At 40.1% G+C, this 25,439-nt stretch overlaps 1 protein-coding gene across 1 annotated transcript in view; it reads right to left on the bottom strand.

Annotated features, from left to right (window-relative positions):
- Positions 1 to 25,439, bottom strand: part of LOC133632116 (zinc finger protein 135-like) — a 38,459-nt gene that overhangs the window by 5,376 nt on the left and 7,644 nt on the right. The window contains exons 4-7 of the mRNA XM_062024349.1: positions 24,411 to 25,354; positions 20,747 to 20,851; positions 13,927 to 13,993; positions 1,758 to 2,027 (exon numbers count right to left, since the gene is read on the bottom strand). Of these exons, the coding sequence (XP_061880333.1) occupies positions 1,758 to 2,027; positions 13,927 to 13,993; positions 20,747 to 20,851; positions 24,411 to 25,354 (1,386 nt within the window). The remainder of the gene's footprint in view (positions 1 to 1,757; positions 2,028 to 13,926; positions 13,994 to 20,746; positions 20,852 to 24,410; positions 25,355 to 25,439) is intronic.

Below are 25,439 nucleotides of genomic sequence, written 5' to 3'. Positions count from 1 at the left end.
CAGCGCAAATGTTTTTACCTCTCTTTATTTTAGAGGAGGGGTCACCAACCTTTTTGAAACCAAGAGCTACTTCTTGGGTACTGATTAATCAAAGGGCTACCAGTTTGATACACACTTAAATAAATTGCCAGAAATAGCCAATTACCTCAATTTACCTTTAACTCTATGTTATTATTAAAATTAATGATATTTATCTTTGTGGAAACACTGATCATCTTAATGATTTCTCACATTAAATATATATAGAAACAGATAAATATCAATATGCAACACTTTATTTTTATATTTTCTCTAAGTGCACATTTTTCAAATTGAACATTTTCAAATGATCACTTCTAAGACAGTCTTGTGAAATCACAATATCCCATTTTAACTAGCTAGCCACTAACATTTTTTTTTAACAAATCATGAATTACTTTGCACCATGTTTGTACAAATAATAACTAATGTAAAATAAAAAAAATAAAAAAAATTATTTATGGAACATCATTAGTAATTTTTCCTGATTAAGATTCATTTTAGAATTTTGATGACATGTTTTAAAAAGGTTAAAATCCAATCTGCACTTTGTTAGAATATACAACAAATTGGACCAAGCTATATTTCTAACAAAGACAAATCATTTTTTCTTCTAGATTTTCCAGAACAAAAGACTTTGAAATAAGATTTAAATTTGATTCTACAGATTTTCTGGATTTGCCAGAATATTTTATTTTTATTTTAATCATAATAATTTTGAAGAAATATTTCACAAATATTCTTCGTCGAAAAAACAGAAGCTAAATGAAGAATTAAATTAAAATGTATTTATTATTCTTTACAAAAATTAAAAAAACAATTACTTGAACATTGATTTAAATTGTCAGGAAAGAAGAGGAAGGAATTTAAAAGGTAAAAAGGTATATGTGTTTAAAAATCCTAAAATCATTTTTAAGGTTGTATTTTTTTCTCTAAAAATTGTCTTTCTGAAAGTTATAAGAAGCAAAGTAAAAAAATTAATGAATTTATTTAAACAAGTGAAGACCAAGTCTTTAAAATATTTTCTTGGATTTTCAAATTCTATTTGAGTTTTGTCTCTCTTAGAATTAAAAATGTCGAGCAAAGCGAGACCAGCTTGCTAGTTGTGGGGAGGCGGGGCCGGCGGACCGACGGCGCCCGCTCCAAGATGGCGGCGAGGAAGCGTGGACGAGCGAGCGGCAAGGCGGGGCGCGCTGGGAGCGACGCCGCAATCAGCATAAGGTGCGCGGAGCGCGCAGCTGTGGACAGTGCAATCACCCTCTAGGACCGTATAAAAGGACGAGAGACGTGAACATCAAGGGAGGAGACGGAGAAAGACGGCGGACGGGAGGAAACCATCCTCTGCTACCACGCAAACGACCGCGACGTGCTGCTGAAAAGCAGACGGCGGACGAAGGAAACCATTCGTGTGCTCACGTGAGGAAAAAAGGCAGCTGCTGAAAAGCACGCAAAAGACTGTGATTGAAATAATAAAGAAGTCTAACCGTCTCACGACAATGTCTTCCCTGGATGGTCCTGAGAACCCGCACGACAGTTAGAACTAACACACTAGTAAATAAATACAATTTAAAAAATAGAGGCAGCTCATTGGTAAGTGCTGCTATTTGAGCTATTTTTAAAACAGGCCAGCGGGCGACTCAACTGGTCCTTACGGGCGACCTGGTGCCCGCGGGCACCGCGTTGGTGACTCCTGTTTTAGAGCATTCAATGTGTGTTATCAGTGTGAGTCCTCATATCACCTTCACAATCTGTATCGCTGCTCAAAGATTCCTCAACCTCGTCTTCAGCCTCACTATCTGATAGAGTGAAGAGGTTGTCTCCTTGTGGATTGTCTTCATAGTCAGCCTCCCGTGGTCCTAGAAGACACTCTCCCTCCTGAGTGATCCAGAGTTCCTCCTCTTCCTCTTTAATGTGGGGTGGCTGTGGAGTCAAAGTGGAGCTCCCTCCCGACTGAGTGGAACGCGAGTGAGTGGAACGTTCTTCTGGATGACCAATCAGCTGCTGGACGCCTGCGGGACACAAACAACACAAACACACTTTTGCTTAGGCCCTGTTGTCTACATTAAGCTGGATAACCCCTTAAACAAATAATTATTTAGCCTAAACCCCGTGCAGCCACACTAACCCATCGTTTAAGTTCCCCCTCCTTGGATCATTTTTTACACGTGTCAGTGAGTGTAGTTCTTGAATCTCCGGCTCTTAGCTTTGTGTGGACTCATCGATCGTTTACAAATGGAGTTCGGAGAAGAAGTTAAGTGTTAAGTGAATTATATTTTGTGGAGGGGGGCGTGGCCTGCGCAGCTGCAGCGAAGCGGGGTGTGCCAGGACCGACTTCGAGATCAGCGACAGGTGCGTAGATGGCCCACCAGGGCCTGGTTATCTAATCACCTGTCGCTCTGTTAAAAGGCAGCAGCCGGGAAGAGAGAGTTGTTGGAGTTGGAGTTGGAGCTGGAGTAAGAGCGAGAACGAGCGCGAGCCTGAGACAGACACACAAACAATTGCTAGAAAGCAAGAGCCAGACTCTATTGAAAAATAAAACTACACTACCGTTCAAAAGTTTGGGGTCAGCCAAACAATTTTGTGGAATAGCCTTCATTTCTAAGAACAAGAATAGACTGTCGAGTTTCAGATGAAAGTTCTCTTTTTCTGGCCATTTTGAGCGTTTGATTGACCCCACAAATGTGACGCTCCAGAAACTCAATCTGCTCAAAGGAAGGTCAGTTTTGTAGCTTCTGTAACGAGCTAAACTGTTTTCCGATGTGTGAACATGATTGCACAAGGGTTTTCTAATCATCAATTAGCCTTCTGAGCCAATGAGCAAACACATTGTACCATTAGAACACTGGAGTGATAGTTGCTGGAAATGGGCTTCTATACACCTATGTAGATATTGCACCAAAAACCAGACATTTGCAGCTAGAATAGTCATTTACCACATTAGCAATGTATAGAGTGTATTTCTTTAAAGTTAAGACTAGTTTAAAGTTATCTTCATTGAAAAGTACAGTGCTTTTCCTTCAAAAATAAGGACATTTCAATGTGACCCCAAACTTTTGAACGGTAGTGTATATCGTGAACCTGTACCGGGCTGTCATGTCGGTGCTTGGTGGTCCGAAGAACCCCCTGGAGATCAACTTCCACATATTTATATAGCGCTTTTCTCTAGTGACTCAAAGCACTTTTACATAGTGAAACCCAATATCTAAGTTACATTTAAACCACTGGGAGCAGGTGGGTAAAGTGTCTTGCCCAAGGACACAACGGCAATGATTGGGATGGCGGAAGCGGGGATCGAAGCTGGAACCCTCAAGTTGCTGGCACGGCCACTCCAGCAACCGAGCTATACTTCCCCAAAGTGACGGCGGAAAGACCGCGCCCCACACAGGACGTGACGCCAGAAAGAACGCGCCACAGCCATAACAACTGGTTTCGTAACTCGGAGCTAACCACTGGACAGATGGAGGTGAGTCACCCAGACATGCCCGTGTTTGTCCTTCTACATGCACAGACGCTTGTGGAAATCACACATGAATACCTTAAGAGAAGGAAACTGCAGCTATTTGGGATACAACACTTCTCAGACGGCAACATAGCAATGTTGAGAGACTGTTTTGGATAAGGCCTAGAAGAACGGCAGCCTGGTGGGATATGTTTGTCAACGAGTGTTGTGCCAGCGGAACAGCAAGAGAACTTTCGAATGTCCAGGTCAGCTGCGATTCTACTTAGCGAAAAATTTTGTCCATTTGTCGAAGGGGAGGCAACGAGAATCAGGTGTCCTAATCACTTGGCCTGGTGTATAAAATCACGCACTTAGACATGGAGACTGTTTCTACAAACATTTGTGAAAGAATGGGCAGCTCAGTAATTTCCAGCGTGGGACTGTCATAGGATGCCACCTGTGCAACAAATCCAGTCGTGAAATTTCCTCGCTCCTAAATATTCCGAAGTCAACTTTATTATAAGAAAAGTGAAGAGTTTGGGAACAACAGCAAGTCAGCCACCAAGTGGTAGGCCACGTAAACTGACAGAGAGGGGTCGGCGGATGCTGAAGCGCATAGTGCAAAGACTTTCTCAATTCACAATATTATGTCAGACCCACTCGACATCCGTTGCTTTCGGTCTCCCCTAGAGGGGGGGGGGGTTACCCACATATGCGGTCCTCTCCAAGGTTTCTCATAGTCATTCACCGACGTCCCACTGGGGTGAGTTTTTCCTTGCCCGTATGTGGGCTCTGTACCGAGGATGTCGTTGTGGCTTGTACAGCCCTTTGAGACACTTGTGATTTAGGGCTATATAAATAAACATTGATTGATTGATTTCTGCACAGTCAGTTGCTACAGAGCTCCAAACTTCATGTGACCTTCCAATTAGCCCACGTACAGTACGCAGAGAGCTTCATGGAATGCGTTTCCATGGCCGAGCAGCAGCGTCTAAGCCATACATCACCAAGTCCAATACAAAGCGTGGGATGCAGTGGTGTAAAGCACATCACACTGGACTCTAGAGCAGTGGAGACGCCTTCTCTGGATTGATGAATCACACTTTTCCATCTGGCAATCTGATGGACCAGTCTGGGTGTGGAGGTTGCCAGGAGAACTCTACATTTCGGACTGCATTGTACCGAGTGTGAAATTTGGTGGAGGAGGAATTATGGTGTGAGGTTGGTTTTTCAGGAGTTGGGCTTGGCTCCTTAGTTCCAGTGAAAGGAACTTTGAATGATCCAGGATACCAAAACATTTTGGACAATTCCATGGGATGGCACCTCAAGTTCATATGGGAGTAAAGGCAGGTGGCCAAATACTTTTGGCAATATAGTGTATGTCGAGCGATTACTCAACGTCTAGTTGATAAAAGATAAACTTAAATCCCAAAACATTCATTTTCTTCTGAATCAAATGAGTCTCTGGATACAGGAAGCAAGACTTGATGCTACAAAAAATAGTTGATGACATAGAAAATGCAAAATTAGACCACAAAGCAGACCTGGAAAGAGTAACAAGAAAAATTAAGGAAGATCTGAGAAAAGCAAAAATCAGAATACAAAGAACATCTGAGAAGTCTGCAGGAAAACAGAGAGTCTGCACACTCAAAATAAGAAAACTAGAATTTTCAGGAAATGCCTCAGGAAGTGAAGATTCTCCAAGAGATAATTATTGCAGGGGAACAAGACATGATAATGCTGAGGAATATCATGGATGAAATGGATCAGGATAAACAAATAATTGATATCATCGTGACAGGGCAGCGAATTACACCAAGATCCTATGCGAAAACTGTGACTAATGGAGGATAACCAGATGAAATGGACGTTGCCTCAGCAAAACAGTAAGTAGTCAACTTTCTGCAATGAAAGGAAATTGAAGTCGACATTAATACCATCAAAACATGCATCCACTACCACTACCACTACTCCGGCCTTCCCCGTGAAACTTGTTAACAGAAAATCTAAAAGGGCACTGCTGAAACAGGGAAATAAGCTGAAAGGTACACATTTGTACCTTTCAGCTTCTTACCCTGTTTCAGCAGTGCCCTTTTAGATTTTCTGTTAACATCAACGAGCACCTCACAAAACGTAATGCTGAAAGCACGTGACTTGAGAAAGCAGGAAAACATTCAGGGAAAATCAAGCTGAATTGAGGTCCCGAAGCAAGAGTACTTGTTGTCAATGACACCAAGGACCTGGACACATATTTAAAATGACACTGTGTCGATGGTAAAGAGTGTTTATGGATTCAGCTAAAGCATTGGAAACAGTTAATCACAATATTTTAATCAAAACATTAGAACGGTAGGGTATCAGAGGGTTGGTCCTAAACTGGATAAAAAGCTACTTAACCAACACGAAGCAATACGTGAAGCTATATGTCCTGTGGCGTACCACAGGGATCAATACTGGGACCAAAATTGTTCAATCTTTATATAAATGACATTGGTAAAGTTGCAAAACAATCAAAATTAGTATTATTCACGGACGATACACACTGAAACTAATAAACAATTACAGAAGAAATTTAAAAAATGGTTTGACAAAGACAGACTATCTTTGACTCTCAGTGAAACTAAAATAATGTCTTTTGGTAACAGTAGAAGGGAAAGTCAAACACAAATACCAATAGACGTTAAAAGAGTATGGGAGAGCCTTTTGATTTTGCCGTCCAGCTGCGTGGCCGCTATGGAGGCAGCACTTTTTACACTTTCGGACCTTTACAAGACCTCTTGTATCTAGTTTGAAAGTCAGAGTCGAAGAAAAAAAACACAGACGTCGCAATTTATCCATGACCTCAACGTTAAGTTCATTTTCATTTGCTTGATTGACGTACTGACTACCAGTCCAGTACTTAAACTTTACTAAATATTTCACACCTCTGGATATTGTATTTAATGCCATTTAAGGCCTTCATTTACGCAAAATCCAATTTAATGCCTTTTAAAGGCCTACTGAAAGCCACTACTACCGACCACGCAGTCTGATAGTTTATATATCAATGATGAAATCTTAACATTGCAACACATGCCAATACGGCCGGGTTAACTTATAAAGTGACATTTTAAATTTCCCGCTAAACTTCCGGTTGAAAACGTCTTTGGATGATGACGTATGCGCGTGACGTAACCAGTGAAACAGAAGTATCGGTACCCAATGGAATCCAATACAAAATAGCTCTGTTTCCCTCTCATAATTCCACAGTATTCTGCACATCTGTGTTGGTGAATCTTTTGCAATTTGTTTAATGAACAATGAAGACTGCAAAGAAGAAAGTTGTAGGTGGGATCGGTGTATTAGCGGCGGACTACAGCAACACAACCAGGAAGACTTTGACTCAGATAGCAGACGCGCTAGCCGACGCTAGCCACCGACCGCACGGATGATAGTGGTGAAGTCCTTCATCCTTCCGTCGATTGCTGGAACGCAGGTGAGCACGGGTGTTGATGAGCAGATGAGGGCTGGCTGGCGCAGGTGGAGCGGTAATGTTTTTATCATAGCTCTGTGAGGTCCCGTTACTAAGTTAGCTTCAATGGCGTCGTTAGCAACAGCATTTTTAAGCTTCGCCAAGCTGAAAAGCATTAAAGGCCTACTGAAACCCACTACTACCGACCACGCAGTCTGATAGTTTATATATCAATGATGAAATCTTAACATTATAACACATGCCAATACGGCCGGGTTAACTTATAAAGTGACATTTTAAATTTGCCGCTAAACTTCCGGTTCGAAACGCCTCTGAGGATGACGTATGCGTGTGACGTAGCCCGGCGAACACGGGTATGCCTTCCACATTGAAGCCGATACGAAAAAGCTCTGTTTTCATTTCATAATTCCACAGTATTCTGGACATCTGTGTTCGTGAATCTGTTTCAATCATGTTCATTGCATTATGGAGAAGGAAGCCAAGCAAGCAAAGAAGAAAGTTGTCGGTGCGAAATGGACGTATTTTTCGAACGTAGTCAGCCACAACAGTACACAGCCGGCGCTTCTTTGTTTACATTCCCGAAAGATGCAGTCAAGATGGAAGAACTCTGATAACAGAGACTCTAACCAGGAGGACTTTTGATTTGGATACACAGACGCCTGTAGGGAACTGGGACAACACAGACTCTTACCAGGATTACTTTGATTTGGATGACAAAGACGCAGACGTGCTACTGTGAGTATGCAGCTTTGGCTTTTTTTTGCGTATGTACGTAACTTTTTTAAAATATATAAGCTTTATGAACCTTGGGTTAGGTGAACGGTCTTTTGGGCTGAGTGATTGTGTGTGTTGATCATGTGTTTGAATTGTATTGGCGTGTTCTATGGAGCTAGGAGCTAGCAGAGGAGCTAGGAGCTAGCATAACACGTACCGTACCGTACGTGCGCGTCACGTACGTAACTTTTTAAAAATATATAAGCTTTATGAACCTTGGGTTAGGTGAACGGTCTTTTGGGCTGAGTGATTGTGTGTGTTGATCAGGTGTTTGAATTGTATTGGCGTGTTCTATGGAGCTAGGAGCTAGCAGAGGAGCTAGGAGCTAGCATAACAAACACGCAGGTGTTATTATGCAGGATTAATTTGTGGCATATTAAATATAAGCCTGGTTGTGTTGTGGCTAATAGAGTATATATATGTCTTGTGTTTATTTACTGTTGTAGTCATTCCCAGCTGAATATCAGGTACCGTGAGTATGCAGCCTTGGCTGCTAAACATTCGATAACTTGACCGTATGTGCGCGTCACGTACGTAACTTTTTAAAAATATATAAGCTTTATGAACCTTGGGTTAGGTAAACGGTCTTTTGGGCTGAGTGATTGTGTGTGTTGATCAGGTGTTTGAATTGTATTGGCGTGTTCTATGGAGCTAGGAGCTAGCAGAGGAGCTAGGAGCTAGCATAACAAACACGCAGGTGTTTTTATGCAGGATTAATTTGTGGCATATTAAATATAAGCCTGGTTGTGTTGTGGCTAATAGAGTATATATATGTCTTGTGTTTATTTACTGTTGTAGTCATTCCCAGCTGAATATCAGGTCACCCCCGGCTCTCACAGCATCTTCCCTATCTGAATAGCTTCAACTCCCCACTAGTCCTTCACTTGCACTTTACTCATCCACAAATCTTTCATCCTCGCTCAAATTAATGGGGAAATTGTCGCTTTCTCGGTCCGAATTTCTCTCACTTCATGCGGCCATCATTGTAAACAATAGGGAACTTTGCGTATATGTTCAACTGACTACGTCACGCTACTTCCGGTAGGTGCAAGCCTTTTTTTTATCAGATACCAAAAGTTGCAATCTTTATCGTCGTTGTTCTATACTAAATCCTTTCAGCAAAAATATGGCTATATCGCGAAATGATCAAGTATGACACATAGAATAGATCTGCTATCCCCGTTTAAATAAAAAAAATTCATTTCAGTAGGCCTTTAACCGTGTATTTACATGTCCATGGTTTAATAGTATTGTTGATCTTCTGTCTATTATTCCAGTCAGGGATTTATTTATTTTGTTTCTATATGCAGTTAAGCACGATGCTATCATGTTAGCTCCGTAGCTAAGTTAGCTTCAATGGCGTCGTTAGCAACAGCATTTTTAAGCTTCGCCAGGCTGGAAAGCATTAACCGTGTATTTACATGTCCCTGGTTTAATAGTATTGTTGATCTTCTGTCTATCCTTCCAGTCAGGGATTTATTTATTTTGTTTCTATATGCAGTTAAGCACGATGCTATCACGTTAGCTCCGTAGCTAAAGTGTTTCGTTGATTTATTGTCGTTTAGATAAAAGTCACTGTGAATGTCCATTTCGCGTTCTCGACTCTCATTTTCAAGAGGATATAGTATCCGAGGTGGTTTAAAATACAAATCCGTGATCCACAATAGAAAAAGGAGAGAGTGTGGAATCCAATGAGCCAGCTTGTACCTAAGTTACGGTCAGAGCGAAAAAAGATATGTCTTGCACTGCATTCTAGTCCTTCACTCTTACGTTTCCTCATCCACGAATCTTTCATCCTCGCTCAAATTAATGGGGTAATCGTCGCTTTCTCGGTCCGAATCGCTCTCGCTGCTGGTGTAAACAATAGGAAAATATGAGCAGTCCTTCCTCCGGTGTCGTCACGCTACTTCCGGTAGGGGCAAGGCTTTTTTTTTTATCAGAGACAAAAAGTTGCGAACTTTATCGTCGTTGTTCTATACTAAATCCTTTCAGCAAAAATATGGCAATATCACGAAATGATCAAGTATGACACATAGAATGGATCTGCTATCCCCGTTTAAATAAAAAAAATTCATTTCAGTAGGCCTTTAATGCCCCGCGGAAAACCTGTTGTTCAATAATACCATTGGGTTCGCCAACTCTAGAAAGCTCTGTATTTCACTGAGAGGTGTGTCTCGCCGCCGTGTTCTAGTCTTGGTCCATGATTATGATGAATTCTTCATCCAAACAGGAAGATATGAACATCGCATCAGTCGGCATCCCGGTGAGAGCAGACATTGTACAGTAAGTGATCGTTTTATTATGTTCGAAGTTTGTATTTTTTGTTTAGCACTTAGCAATAGTGCTCCTTTCTGGATCTGCTTATCACTTAGCTTCTAAAACTTGTAGCTCATCCTTCTTATATTCAGGCTCAAAATGTAAGGTTTTGAATGATCATTTGTCCCAAAGTAGTCGTCGTCGTCTTTTATGAAGTCTGCCATGATTAGTAGTAGTTGTTCTTGAAAGAAAAAGCGACCGTTGTGACGTGAAATTAATGCGCTGCTGTCTGCTTAAAATGAGCAAAATGAGCTACAATACATACAGAATAGTGCTGCTAGGATCCTGATGAGAGTGCGGAAATATGACCATATCACACCAATTCTCAAATCCCTTCACTGGCTTCCTGTTCCACTCAGGATTGAATTCAAAGTCTCCCTACTAACCCACCAGTGCCTCCATGGAAATGCCCCCCTCTACCTCAAAGAACTACTCACCCCCAAATCCTCCACACGACACCTCCGCTCAGGACAGGCTAACCTCTTCCAACCTCCGAGGCCAAAGCTACAAACAATGGGAGACCGGGCTTTCTGCTCTGCCGCTCCCAGTCTGTGGCATGCTCTCCCTGACCACCTGAGGGCACCACAGACTATGGATGCTTTTAAAAAAGGCTTAAAAACCTTTTTTTTTTTTTTTTAAAAAAAAGCCTTTTTTTTTTTAGATATATGCATACTAGTTTTAGTTATTTGGCTGTTGTAGTTTTTATTTTTATTTATTATCTTTTTATTGTATTTTTTTTAATACACTGTAGCACTTTGAGGTTGTTTACTCAATGTAAAGTGCTTTTTACAAATAAAATATATTATTATTATTAAAATATGTAAATATTTCATGTTAAGAACTTGCCTGTTTCTACATTTAAAAATGTTTTTCAGAGCACTTTATAGGCCGAAAAGAGTGACTCCTATTAGTTGCTGAGTTTTGATAGCTTGTTAGAATTCTTTAAAAAATGAAAAACATATGTGTGCTTGTCCCACATAAGAATGATCGTAAGAATTCCCCCAAAAAGCGCAGTTCTCCTTTAATCTCTAAGTGGTTCTTATGTGATTTATGTTGTATTGCTTTTCTTTGTTTGTCTTTTCTGCCAGATACATTCCGTTTGGATCTGCATTATGTCTAAGCTAAAGTGTGTTTACCTTTCCTTTATTCCTTGACTTTGAAGAGCCGTGCCTAAGGATGGCAATTGAAAAGATATGTCTGGTTATGATTCCACTTATGATTCTAGTTCACGATTCAGTTCTTTAAATCGGTTCTCTTATCGATTGGATGAAAGGATAACAAATAAGTTATTAGCCTTAACTTTGCTTAGTTTAGATTAAGAAACATGAATGTAAAAACTACACAGTGAGGCCTTAAAAGGGAACTGCACTTTTGTTGGAATTTCCCCTATCGTTCACAATCATATTTAGAGACAAGAAGACATCTTTTTTTAGGATTTAGTAGAGGTGTTATAACACCACAGTATCACAAGTGTAAGATACAATTAAGAGCCACAACGTAAACTAAACAGCAGCTTTATAGTAGAATCTCAAATACTTTTCAAAGTGCCATTCTGCTGGTTACTGTGCAGCGAGGTCTTTGTCTTTAGCACCATGAACAGCATAGCAGATCTTGTGATTACCTCGCAGAGTTGTGGCTAATTTGGGGCTAGAAATCTTTCAAGTCCGTGTCCTTGTTTTGCGAGTTGGTAGCTCTGCTAGCATTAGCATCCCTAGCTCCCTCATCGCCAGCTTGCTGCTCTCCAAACTATACAAATGGCCAAACTGATATTTGTTATTTATTCCAAACGTTTACCACACTTTAGATTCAAGTTTCTTTCGGTGCTGTTTGCCATGTTGCTCTGCTGTTGTCAGTCACAAACAAGAACGTAACTCTCGTATTATGTCATCATATAAGTCCCCCAAGATTGGAGCGGCCCTATTTTGTAGCAGAGCTCCAATCAACTGATTCACGACTTTCCAACTAGACATTGACCTACCCTTACTAGATATAGATCCATCAAGAGGCTCACTAAACATAGTATTCATATCTCGATTTGTACCAATTCTTACACCCCTAATAATTACAGATAGACAAACATAAAACACTTACATCATAATACAGCATTATAATAAATGTCTGAAGTTTTAAGATGGAAAAACTATTTGCAGATGAAGCTGTGCGCTGTTGCTAGCCCCGCATCTCTGCCAGTGGCACATGGCTTGCTAAAAAAAAAAACACGAGTCACCAGCTTGACGCCACGTTTCTGTGAGCGACATAAAATCCACTTTACGTGAAGTAAAGAAGTCCTTCAGGAGGAACGTCTTGTTCGCCAGCGATCTAGCGTTCAGAAGGCCGAGACGTAGCGTCAGATCCCCACCAGCCAGCAGTGCATCTGTGATCCCCACCGCCATGTCTGAGCAGATGACCAAGGTCGCGGTCCAGTCGCGCTGGCATGAGAGGCTGAGGGCCCGTTTACACTAAGCCGGATAAGGTTATCCAGGGTAAATCACACCTAACCTTATCCGTGTCCACACACAACAATGCCACTGTTTAAGACCCCCGCCATACGTGCCAACCTTGAGACCTCCGAATTCGGGAGGTATCAAGTATTTTTTATATATATATATATCAATAATCCGTTCAATGGAGAAATCTGATCTACAAAATGTGCAGGCAGCATACCCCTTCCCCTTCAAGCTGTCCTGGATGAACTGAAATTATTTTTTCCAATCATTTTGGAACTTGCAAGCGTACTTCTACTTCTTACTCGTCGTCACCATGTCTCTTCTTCGTTCTTCTGCTTCGTCTCTGTTATGTTTTTGGACATTACTACTTGCCGTAGTTTTGAAGCAATGCATGATGGGAATCCGGATGTTGTGTGTCAGTGTATTAACGGGCCGGCTGGAATAAACACACGCTGAGAAATAGCTCCGTGCCTGCCTACTTTATGGGTTATAGATAAACCTATGTATAACGGACACATATATAATAGTCTACTTTTCAGGTGAGAGTGGACGCTAAAGGCAGTGCCTTTAAGGCACGCCCCCAATATTGTTGTTCGGGTGGAAATCGGGAGAAATTCGGGAGAATGGTTGCCCGGGAGATTTTCGGGAGGGGGCACTGAAATTTGTGAGTCTCCCGGGAAAATCGGGAGGGTTGGCAAGTATGACCCCCACTGACCCATGAAAAACCGTCCAACCGGAATTATGTAAACCCACTACACTGGTAGTTTTTAGTGCTTCCATAGCGAGATATAAGTTAGAACTTTACGCTACTTTATATTACAAATGGCAACAGCAGAGGATGAATGTCCCATAACAAGAAGATAGAGAAAGAGAAGAAGCTTATCGACTATGGCATCGTCACAGACTACAGTGGCGGATGTGCGCAAATTTTCAGAACTTATGCAGATCTCAAATACACATCAGCAGGTACCAGAAGGTAAGAAAAGTTGCTTTTGCATAATATTGTGAAACAAAATGCCGGATAATATGTCTGTTAATGAGTGCCATTTTGCTGAAACCCACTACGACCGACCACGCAGTCTGATAGTTTATATATCAATGATGAAATCTTAACATTGCAACACATGCCAATACTGCCGGGTTAACTTATAAAGTGCAATTTTAAATTTCCGGTTGAAAATGTCTATGTATGATGACGTACAGTACGAGCGTGACGTCAATAGTTAAACGGAAGTATTCGGACACCAATGAATCCAATACAAAAAAGCTCTGTTTTCATCTCAAAATTCCACAGTATTCTGGACATCTGTGTTGGTGAATCTTTTGCAATTTGTTTAATGAACAATGAAGACTGCAAAGAAGAAAGTTGCAGGTGGGATCGGTGTATTAGCGGCGGACTACAGCGACACAACCAGGAGGACTTTGAGATGGATAGCAGACACGCTAGCCGCCGACCTCACCTTGACTTCCTCTGAATCCGGGCCGCCGACCGCATCGATGATCGGGTGAAGTCTTTCGCCGCGCCGTCGATCGCTGGAACGCAGGTGAGCACGGGTGTTGATGAGCAGATGAGGGCTGGCGTAAGTGGATAGCTAATGTTTTTATCATAGCTCTGTGAGGTCCCATTGCTAAGTTAGCTTCAATGGCGTCGTTAGCAACAGCATTGTTAAGCTTTGCCAGCCTGGAAAGCATTAACCGTGTATTTACAGGTCCATGGTTTAATAGTATTGTTGATTTTCTGTCTATCCTTCCAGTCAGGGGTTTATTTCTTTTGTTTCTATCTGCATTTAAGCACGATGCTATCACGTTAGCTCCGTAGCTAAAGAGCTTCGCCGATGTATTGTCGTGGAGATAAAAGTCACTGTGAATGTCCATTTCGCATTCTCGACTCTCATTTTCAAGAGGATATAGTATCTGAGGTGGTTTAAAATACAAATCCGTGATCCACAATAGAAAAAGGAGAAAGTGTGGAATCCAATGAGCCAGCTTGTACCTAAGTTACGGTCAGAGCGAAAAAAGATACGTCCTGCACTGCACTCTAGTCCTTCACTCTCACGTTCCTCATCCACGAATCTTTCATCCTCGCTCAAATTAATGGGGTAATCGTCGCTTTCTCGGTCCGAATCGCTCTCGCTGCATTGTAAACAATGGTAAAATGTGAGGAGCCTTTCAACTAGTGACGTCACGCTACTTCCGGTACAGGCAAGGCTTTTTTATCAGCGACCAAAAGTTGGGAACTTTATCGTCGATGTTCTCTACTTTCAGCAAAAATATGGCAATATCGCGAAATGGTCAAGTATGACACACAGAATGGATCTGCTATCCCCGTTTAAATAAAAAAAAAATCATTTCAAGTTGAAAAACTTATTGGGGTGTTACCATTTCGTGGTCAATTGTACGGAATATGTAGTGTAATGTGCAATCTACTAATACAAGTTTCAATCAATCCGCCCGAATGCAGCTGAGATAGGCTCCAGCACCCCCCCGACCCCGAACGGGACAAGCGGTAGGAAATGGATGGATGGATGGATGAAACCTGTTTTGTTGACAATACAACATTTTCAATTTGTTTTCGATACCAAATCTTACTGGCAGTGTTTTGCCTCAAAAACGCCAATCGTTGATGTAGATATGTGGTCCAGCAAGCAGAATGTTCTTTTCTACACACCGCACATCTCTTACTCTCCCTCAAAGTCTCTTCTTTCAAATCATTCCTTACACAAGCGGTTGTTTTGCTCTTCCACTTTCTTCATTTGACTTTTGCATTCTTTCATCTCCTCTGATGTGAACTCCACTGCCTTCTTCAAGCTAACAATCATGGCGGCTCTTTGTTCAAATCGCTCGACAACATCGGCTAATTTCTCATCAACAGGGCTCGAAATAGCTTTCAAAATACAGATATTCAACTCACTCACCTTCATCTTTCGTCTTTATCTCCGTTGGTGATTTGCTGGAAGTTGGTGGCGCTGATTCTCTTTCATGTTCTCTTTTAGCGGACGTCGCCATCTTAGCATAGCAGTAGTCGTCCATCTTCTATCACGTCTTCAATCTTCACTTCAGCTAACACTCCATCGTTACAAACTCAACTTCCATTTCATGGGCTTTGAAAATGATTAATTTTGGGGTATGTAATGCTAAATTCGAATCTTTATGGCTTAAAAGGTCGTAATTTTGAAATTGCTCCGAAAAGCAACAACCGCTCAGTCCGCCATCTTGGCCTTTTCACTGTACTCATAGACATCTTCTAAGGGTACGCAGCATCGAGCGCTACTTCCTACTGGCGCTGACGAGACGCGGGGCCGCCATCTTGGAGTGGTGATCCGCTCCACTCAGTGCAATTCATTTGGCAGGAGCAATGAACGATCAGCGCATTTAATTCATTTTACCTCACTGAATACCACTGATTTTCACGCGCTTTTTTTGTCATACGTGTAGCTATGATAAAAGACACATGTTTTATTATTCATAGTTTGCTTAACAGTAATAGAATATTCTTATATGCTATAAGTGACCAGACGTCCGAGATCAAAACTGGGAATATAATCCCAGAGAAGGGGGAAAAAAAACGGTCAGCTATTTTTAAGATGAAGAAACAATATGATTAGGTTATATATACATGTGTATATCCTACATAAACAATGTATTAATACATTAGATATCTATATATCTTAGGGACCTATAGCCTGTATCTCTGTTGCTGCAGCAGCAGAGAGTTTATTCTGTCTTGACACTTTGTATTGATATTTTGTATTACATTCTTCCCTTAAATGATCATGTTTACAGTGATTGTTTTATATGTATTTTTTTATGTATGTTGCTTTGGATAAAAGCGTCTGCCAAATACTTAAACATAAACATATATAAACAACTGAAAGTCTTTATATCAGCTAAAACCACCAATCTGTTTCACTGGATTCAGAATAAAACTAAATTTTGTCTTACCCAACAATGTTAGTATTTGAATAACTTGAAGACTTATTCCTGGTTACAATTATACTGTTAAGAAAGTATTGTCTTATACTTTGCCTAAAATGAGAATGCATCATAATCAGTGGGGGCTGGTGAATTTTGTTTTAGGTGGGGCTGACAGTTGGGAAACCAAACCCCTGTAGGGGGGTCATCCTCCCCCAGAAGATTTATTTGTGATTTTCACATACAAATGAAGCATTCTGGTGCATTCTGACAAAAATAATGAAGAGAAAATAGAACATTTCATAGGTTTGCAGAGAACTATATACAATATACACACACTTGTTTCACAAAATACAACCAATAGTACGTTAATGTTAAATCTTACTCGTGAAAAGTAATCCCCAATTCCTATTTTCAACAGTCCGCTCATTTGAGCAGGAAGGCGTGACAACTCCTCATCACCACTTCAAGATGGCGGCCGAATTTCTGGCGTCACAGCAGCCAATGCTGCGTCTACTTATAAGATGTCTATGACTGTACCACTGCTCGACCCGCTTGCGCATGCGCCAGAAGTCAGCCACTTCCGTTCCCAACGAGACAGCATTTTTTCCCCCAAATTATAGGCATTTTATTATTGTTTTGAAACAAATAATATAATATAATATAATAATATAAATAATATAATATAATTTCGCCAAATTATATACCGATCACCTCAAATAATCGACAACTACACGTTAGAAATTAAAATAACTTGTATTCCACTGGCACTTGCACATGCTCAAGCCAGAAAAAAGGTCCATCCATCCATCCATTTTCTACCACTCATCCCTTTTCGGGTGGGTGCGGTTGTTGTAGCAAAAAAAAAAAAAAAAAAAAAAAAAAGACAAAAAATTAACATATATATATATATATATATATATATATATATATATATATATATATATATATATATATATATATATATATATATATATATATATATATATATATATATATATATATATATATATATATATAATTAGGTTATAATTATTATTAAATAACTAGAATATATTTTCAAGTATATTGTTATTTTAGTTAACAACCTTTGTAAACTCAAATTATCCTACTGAATAAACAAGAAAATGACCAAGGGCCTGATTTATTAAGATCCAAATACGATTGCGTGTGCAATCTATAAAATTGCTATTTATTGGCGTGTTGCGTGCGATCTACTAACATTGCTGGTGAATTTCACAACTGGTGCAGACCGCCTTATTTAAATGAGGTTTTTGTGTGTACTATGCACAATGGATATTTTATTGCAAATTTGTGTTATTTTGTTACTTGTGCAATTACAATAAAGTTCCTTCCTCCCTACTTGTGGTGTTTTGCTATGTTATCGAACAAGCAGCAGACATGTACCACTTTTTATGGGCATTTTACAAGCAATGCGGAGCATCCATAATGAAACCCACGTTTTTGTGAGCTGCAGATTCGCTCATGTGAGAGAGGCGTCACAAAATAATGCATACTTCAAGAAGTTTTTTTTCCCCCATACAGTAGATTTGTTAATAATACTCTAAATGAAAAAAAGAATGCAAAAAATTGTATTGGAATTGGTTTTAATCGCCTCGTATCTCACCCAGCATGCAGCTATAAAATTATAAAAGGATGCTGCTATATAGAAATGTCACCAGAGTTGACATACTTCCCACAAAAGTCAAAACGTTTCCGTTATTTTTGAAGATAATAAATTTTTTGGTCGTTGTGTGTTTTTTTTTTTTTACATTACCGGTAATTGCACCAATATTATACTTTGACAAAAAAAATGCATGTTTTTTGATAGTGTATGAGCTGGAGTGTGTTTTAGAACTATATTTACTAGGGCTGTGAATCTTTGGGTGTCCCACGATTTGATTCAATATCGATTCTTGGGGTCACGATTCGATTCAAAATCGATTTTTTTTTTTCAATTCAACACGATTTTTCCCCGATTCAAAAGGATTCTCTATTCATTCAATACATAGGATTTCAGCAGGATCTACCCCAGTCTGCTGACATGCAAGCAGAGTAGTAGATTTTTGTAAAAAGCTTTTATAATTGTAAAGGACAATGTTTTATCAACTGATTGCAATAATGTAAATTTGTTTTAACTATTAAATGAACCAAAAATATGACTTATTTTGTCTTTGTGAAAATATTGGACACAGTGTGTTGTCAAGCTTATGAGATGAGATGCAAGTGTAAGCCACTGTGACACTATTGTTCTTTTTTTAAATTTTTATAAATGTCTAATGATAATGTCAATGAGGGATTTTTAATCACTGCTATGTTGAAATTGTAACTAATATTGATACTGTTGTTGATAATATTCATTTTTGTTTCACTACTTTTGGTTTGTTCTGTGTCGTGTTTGTGTCTCCTCTCAATTGCTCGGTTTATTGCAGTTCTGAGTGTTGCTGGGTCGGGTTTGGTTTTGGAATTGGATTGCATTGTTATGGTATTGCTGTGTATTGTTTTGTTGGATTGATTAATTTAAAAAAAATAATAATGAAAAACAAAAATTATTTTAAATAAATAATTTATTTTTTATTTTTTAAAATGACAATCGATTCTGAATCGCACAACGTGAGAATCGCGATTCGAATTCAAATCGATTTTTCCCCACACCCTTAATATTTACACTCATTATTATTATTTTGTTGTTGTTTCTTATTAAAACAATACTTTGATAAATCTTTCTAAATTTTGCAAAGGCTGAGATAGGCTCTAGCACCCCCCGCGACCCCAAAAAAAGGGACAAGCGGTAGTAAATGGATGGATATGGAAGTTTGAAAAAAAACATGCATTCTTTTCTATCAACAAATCATTACATATCTTGGCATCAATTTTTATTTATTTTCTATTTTTATACACTCCTTTATTTATAAAGTTCAACATTTACAAACAAACATGAACAAGGACAAATAAAAACAAGTACAAAAACAGTACAATACAGCGCCAAGGGGTTGTTAATTCAATACAGTAATTATAGTAGAATGTAAAATATATGTATGATTTAGACTCATTATATTGGTTTATTTCGTCAGGAAAACAACGACTGCAATTGCATGCTTGCGGGCACAGCCTCACACATCCTTGGTGTCCAACATGGCTGTCATAGCCAATACACTACTGCCATCTAGTGTCTTAAAACGGTAACTACCTTTAACTCTACTCTACTTGATATTTTTTCCATCTTAAAGAACACTATTTAACCTGTGTATGAAAGGGGAACTGCATTCCCCTCCAAGGTTTCTCATTGTATCCCATTGGGTTGAGCGTTGTCTTGCCCTGATGTGGGATCTGGGATGTCGTTGTGGCTTGTGCAGCCCTTTGAGACACTTGTGATTAAGGGCTATATAAATAAACATTGATTGATTGATTGATGATTGAAAACTCCGCTAAAGTCTGTGAATGTTCTCTTATTCATCCAGGTCATGGTCATCTCAGGGCATTCAATTTATCACAACTGGACTGTTTGGTTTGTCTTAGAAGACGTTTTGCCGCTCATCTGATGAAACGGCGAAATGTCTTCTAAAACTCTGATCAACTTTGTCTCCAAGGAATCCCCGGTGCTCTTTTTCGTCAGCTCTTTAAAAGTCTGTACGGCTCTTTCTGCCAAGCCGATAGATACTGGTTGGTAGGTGCTGATGTGACATGTCTTATTCCATTTCTTGTCATGACCTCTGTCATTTGTCCACTGACAAAACGGTGTGCATTGTCAGACCCAATCTTCTCCAGGATTGTGTTGGAAATGTGTGGGATGAGGTTACTGGATTTACATCTAACCATTTTGACTATGCATCCACAATACCTAAAAACATTTTATCCATAAAAGGGCCTGCAGAATCTATGTGGAGCCTTCCCCACGGCTCTTTCTGGCCATTCCCACGGATGGACTTTTCTGTGTTCTTGGCATGTGGTGCATGACTTTACCTTGTACTTCATGTCATTGGGTCCATGTGACTAATGTAACTGTTCAAACATGGCCGCTTGTCCTCGCTCCGGCAGAACAATGCATGCTACCCACAGCAAACATCCATCCTGTACACTCAACTCGGTTTGTCTTTGTTGACAAGGCATAACGTTTCTGTCCAAACTGTGAGGCCAACCTCTGTACACGTACTCATATACTCGTGAAAGAGTAGGATCTTTGGTTGTCTATTTTATCAATGTGGTTTGATGTCATCAGTAGTGGATGTTCCTGATCCAACATCAACACATGTTCCTCTGGTGGTGAAACTATGGATGTTCCTGGAGATGAAAGACGACAGAGCATCAGTAACACCATTGTATTTCCCTTTTCTGTACATGACGGCATATTCATATGCCATATCACACCTGGTGGTGAGTTGGTTCTTGATGGTAGGGCAGATTGCCGGTCAGAGCTAGCAAGCCCAAATGCGTTGTGAGGGTCTGCTGAGAACATCTGACAGAGTCTCCCGGCTGGAAGAGATTCAACTCCCATTTTTCGAAGACTTTCAAGCATTTTCCAGACAGAGGCGGGGTCTTTGAGTCTGAGCGGGCCATGTTTTGTACCTCTATTGTTTATTGGCTGTAATAGTTGCCTATTGTGTTGGTAATCCTAGAACCCGTTGGTGGACACCAGCAGTGAAGAATGCCGTCAAACTGAAAGAAAGAGTCCGATCTGGGTTTTTTTTTTTTGACTCATGGGACTCTAGAGGCAGCTGACAGGTACCAACAGGCCAAGGGGTGTGGGAGTTTGGCGGTTGGAAGACAACAACCTGGACATGGGGAAGCCATGGAGAACGACTTCCGGATGGCTTTAAAGAGATTCTAGACCACAAAGTGCCGCATCAAGAAGGTAAAAAAGTGCACAGTCAACACAGTGTGTGGTGGGGATGGTGTTGTCAACTTGGGATGTTGTGAATCGGTGGAAGGAATACTTCGAAAACCTCCTCAATCCCACCTACACGTCTTCCTACGAGGAAGCAGTGCCTGGTGACTCTTTGGTGTGTTCTTTTATCTTTCTGGCTGAGGTTGCCGAGGTAGTTAAGAAGCTCCTCGGTGGCAGGCCCTCGGGGGTGGATGAGATCCGCCCAGAGTTCCTCAAGGCTCTGAATGCTGTGGGGCTATCTTGGTTGACAAGAACTCAGTCCTGGTTGCATTGTCGGACCTGGGCTGGCTGCCTGCCCTGGGCTGGAAGCTGTTAATTTTATTTGGGGTTTGTTGTTTTAACATCGGAGCAGGTAAAAATAAGATAAGTAATCAAAACAAAGGCATGTTGACTAAGACGGTAACACAACTAACTGACATGTTAGTTAAATACAAAACAAAAATGTTGACAAAAACAAAATCCATTCGTCTTGTCGATGGGTGGGACAAGTTGGGAAAATATCCAATCACAGCTTTTTAACGGCGTACATTGAAAGAGAGGTGGGGGTTAGGAATGAACGAGAGCCAATCACATGCTTTTTCATGTGAGATTAAAAAATAAGTCACAGTTAAAAACAAAATGTATGGACATAACATGTTCCACATCGTAATATCTGTACACCTGGGAGACAGTGAAGAGGACACATTTTATTTTTCCAGCTATGATGCCATCAGCAGGCGAGTCATTGACACAACTGTAAGTTAAATCTATTATTTGCTGCTGCCGGTGATTCCCTGCCAAAAATGTATTCTTGTCGCTGCACCGCGTACCCCTTTCATGCTTCGTCTGTCCACAACGGATAACTACTTGTAAAACAAACACTTATATTTGTAGTTACGACTTAGACCTCCTTTTATTGTCATTCAAATCTGAACTTTACAGTACAGATAAGAACGAAATTCCGTCGCATTAGCTCGTGGTAGTGCAGGATAAAAGAGCAATAAGGTGCAGATATAAATAAATAGATTACTGTACAGATAAATATATTGCACTTTCGCATATGCATCCACGTTTATGGATGTATGTTATATTGTCTTTATATTCCAGCGAGTTTATCCATTTTTCTTTTGGGGGCGGGGTATGGTCACGATGTAAATTATTTAAGCTTTTATCGTGTCCGAAAAATTAAAGAGTTGGCCATTTCTATGGTATTGATGAAATGGTAAATGTCACGTGCGGGGGGGTCGCAGCTTGCTGCGGGGTCGTTCCTCCCAGATGCAGACGGACGACAGCGTGAGGTAGGAGATGATTTATTACTCATAAATCATACACCAAAGACACAAACAGGCAAGAACAAAACAAAAGGGATGCGTGCCGATCGCACGGGACCCTAAGGCTAACACTTAGCACAGACTAGAGACAAGGAATACTCACGTAACGGTAGCAAGAAGCAAACAATGAAGCCAGGCCGACTGACCGGCAAATGCCGGATTACATAGTCCCTCTGATTAGTGCTCGGGAAACAGGTGAGCGTCCCGCGTACCAATCAGAGACAGGTGGAAACGATAAGCACCCATGGTAACTAAAAGCAAACAAGGGTGCACAAAAACAGGAACTAAGGGAGTCCAAAACTAACAGAATATAACAAAAACATGATCCGGGCCACAGACGATGACAGTAAAGGACTGTTGCTGATCTGATGTTGATGTGCTAAAATATATTTTTTGTTTTGAAGCTTCATACAATAATGACTGATCTTTATTCATGCACATAATAATTATTAATAAAAAGTTTGAGTTTGAGTTTATTTCGAACATGCAAGCATACAACATGATACATCGCAATTTCCAGTTTCTCTTTTCAACATGCTCGAAAAGGAGTAGGAAGACGCAGAGCTTATTTAATCCTACCCCTTTTCTTTTACATAACAGTTTCTAAAACTTTTGTTCACTTCCTGTTCTCAATTTATTCACAATATACTCCATAAGTAATCGCAATAAAAATAAATAAATAAATAATAATTGGTGAAGTAAGTTACATTTCATACGATGAGATAAGTAAGATTATTTTGAGAGTGAAAGAATGAATGCATAAATAAATTCAGCATTCTTCTTCTTTGTACTTTGTAAACACTTTAAGTTTGAAGAGTTTCTTGAAGTGGATCATATTAGTACATTGTTTGATTGCTTTGCTTAATCCATTCCATCATTTAATATCACAGACTGATATACTGAAGGTCTTAAAGTGTTTGGATGTATTTATTCGAGAGAGTTACAATAATGATGATAATAAAGTACATACTGTACTGTTTACGTGTTAAAGTACCCTTTAAAAAGCTGAAATCAACTCCAAACAACAACTTATTGGTTAAAAATAATATTTTGATATTGACACGTCTCATCTGTGCATCCCCTATAATAATTTATGTTTCAATATAAAAACGCTTTTTAGCAACCAAGAGTTGGTTGAATGAACACTTCATTATTATTTATGTGCATGAACAAATAACAGTTAATATTGTATGTAGCTTTTAAACAAGGAAGAGGTTTTAGCACATCAACATTGGGTCAACAACAGTTCCTTACAAATAATGCCATAGAAATGGGTAACTCTTTTTTTCACAATAAAGGTTAAAAAATATTCTAACACATATCCTTACGATAAACATGAATATAAAGTGTTTGTCCTACACATTGTAATCAGTTGTGGACAGACGAAGCCCCAGCAGTGCAGCTTTAATAAGCGAGTACGCTCTCGCGGCGGGAATTGATTTTTGACACGGGCCGCCTTGGAAAAAGGCAAACATGAACACCAGGCAACCTGGAAGGTGTAGTTTCAGGCAGATCCATTTATGTTGTTGGTGTTTAAAGCCAGGCATTCCGTCAGAGGCATCACTGAAGAAGACTACCATTCCTCCCCAGCTAAAAGTCATTAGGCATGTCTGGTCTAAAGAAGGAGTAACCAAGCACTACAAGTATCATCTATCTTACTATTCAGGAAAGTTTCAGATACACAGAGGACATGGGGTCGTGAGGAGATAAGATTATGCAGATGAACTCATCAGGATTTTGTGAAATAAGCAATGGATTTATTTTGATGAGGTTGTAAGTTTGGGTGGATGTCGTCACACGTGAGCAACATACCACAAACTAAACCGTTGGTTGGTTATTCTCCTGTGTGTGTTCTTATGTGTCTCACGGCGTGCACATTATGATAGAATCTTTTACCGCAAACTGAGCAAACAAATGGTTTTTCTCCTTTGTGCGTTCTCATGTGTTGAGTCAAACGGATCTTTTGGGAAAAGTTTTTACCGCAAACTGAGCATTTAAATGGTTTTTTCCCAGTGTGTGTTCTGATGTGTAATGTCAGACTGCTCTTTTGAGAAAAGCTTCTATCACAAACTGAACAAGTAAACGGTTTTGTCCCTGTGTGTGTTCTCATGTGTAGAGTCAAACTATTGTTCTGAGAAAAGCTTTTACCACAAACTGAGCAATTAAATGGTTTTTCTCCGGTGTGTGTTCTCATGTGCTGAACCAAATTGCTTTTTTGAGAAAAGTATTTGCCACAAACTGAACATATACATGTTTTTTCTCCTGTGTGTGTTTTCATGTGTTGCGTCACATTGCCTTTTTGAGAAAAGCTTTTACCGCAAACTGAACAACTAAATGGTTTTTCTCCTGTGTGCGTTCTCATGTGTTGAGTCAGATCTATCTTCCTCGTCAGGCTTTTAGCACAAACTGAGCAGCTGAAACGTTCTTTACCTCTTATATTTTTAGAGCATTCAAATTGTTCGTTGTCAGTGTGAGTCCTCATATCACCTTCGCAGTCTGTATTGCTGCTCAAAGGTACTTCAACCTCGTCTTCAGCCTTACGGAGGTTGTCTAGTTGTGGTTTCTCTTCATCATCTTCAGTCTTCACAGAGACAACAGTCAGTGGCAACTTGGTGAGATCAGCCTCCTGTGGTTCTAGAAGACACTCTCCCTCCTGAGTGATGCAGAGTTCCTCCTCTTCCTTTTTAATGCAGGGTGGCTGTGGAGTCTCCTGCGTCAAAGTGGAGCTCCATCCTGTCTGAGGGAGAAGTTCTCCTGGATGACCAATCAGCTGCTGGATGACTGCAGGACACAAACAACACACACACTTTACACACTTACTTCTATGTACTGTATTTGTGTGCAGTGTTTCATGACAATTTATTTA

The sequence above is a fragment of the Entelurus aequoreus genome, linkage group LG17 (assembly GCF_033978785.1).
Source record: "Entelurus aequoreus isolate RoL-2023_Sb linkage group LG17, RoL_Eaeq_v1.1, whole genome shotgun sequence".
NCBI classification, from domain to species: domain Eukaryota; kingdom Metazoa; phylum Chordata; class Actinopteri; order Syngnathiformes; family Syngnathidae; genus Entelurus; species Entelurus aequoreus.
Note: the sequence above shows the minus strand (reverse complement) of the source record. Positions and strands in the feature narration are given on the sequence as shown.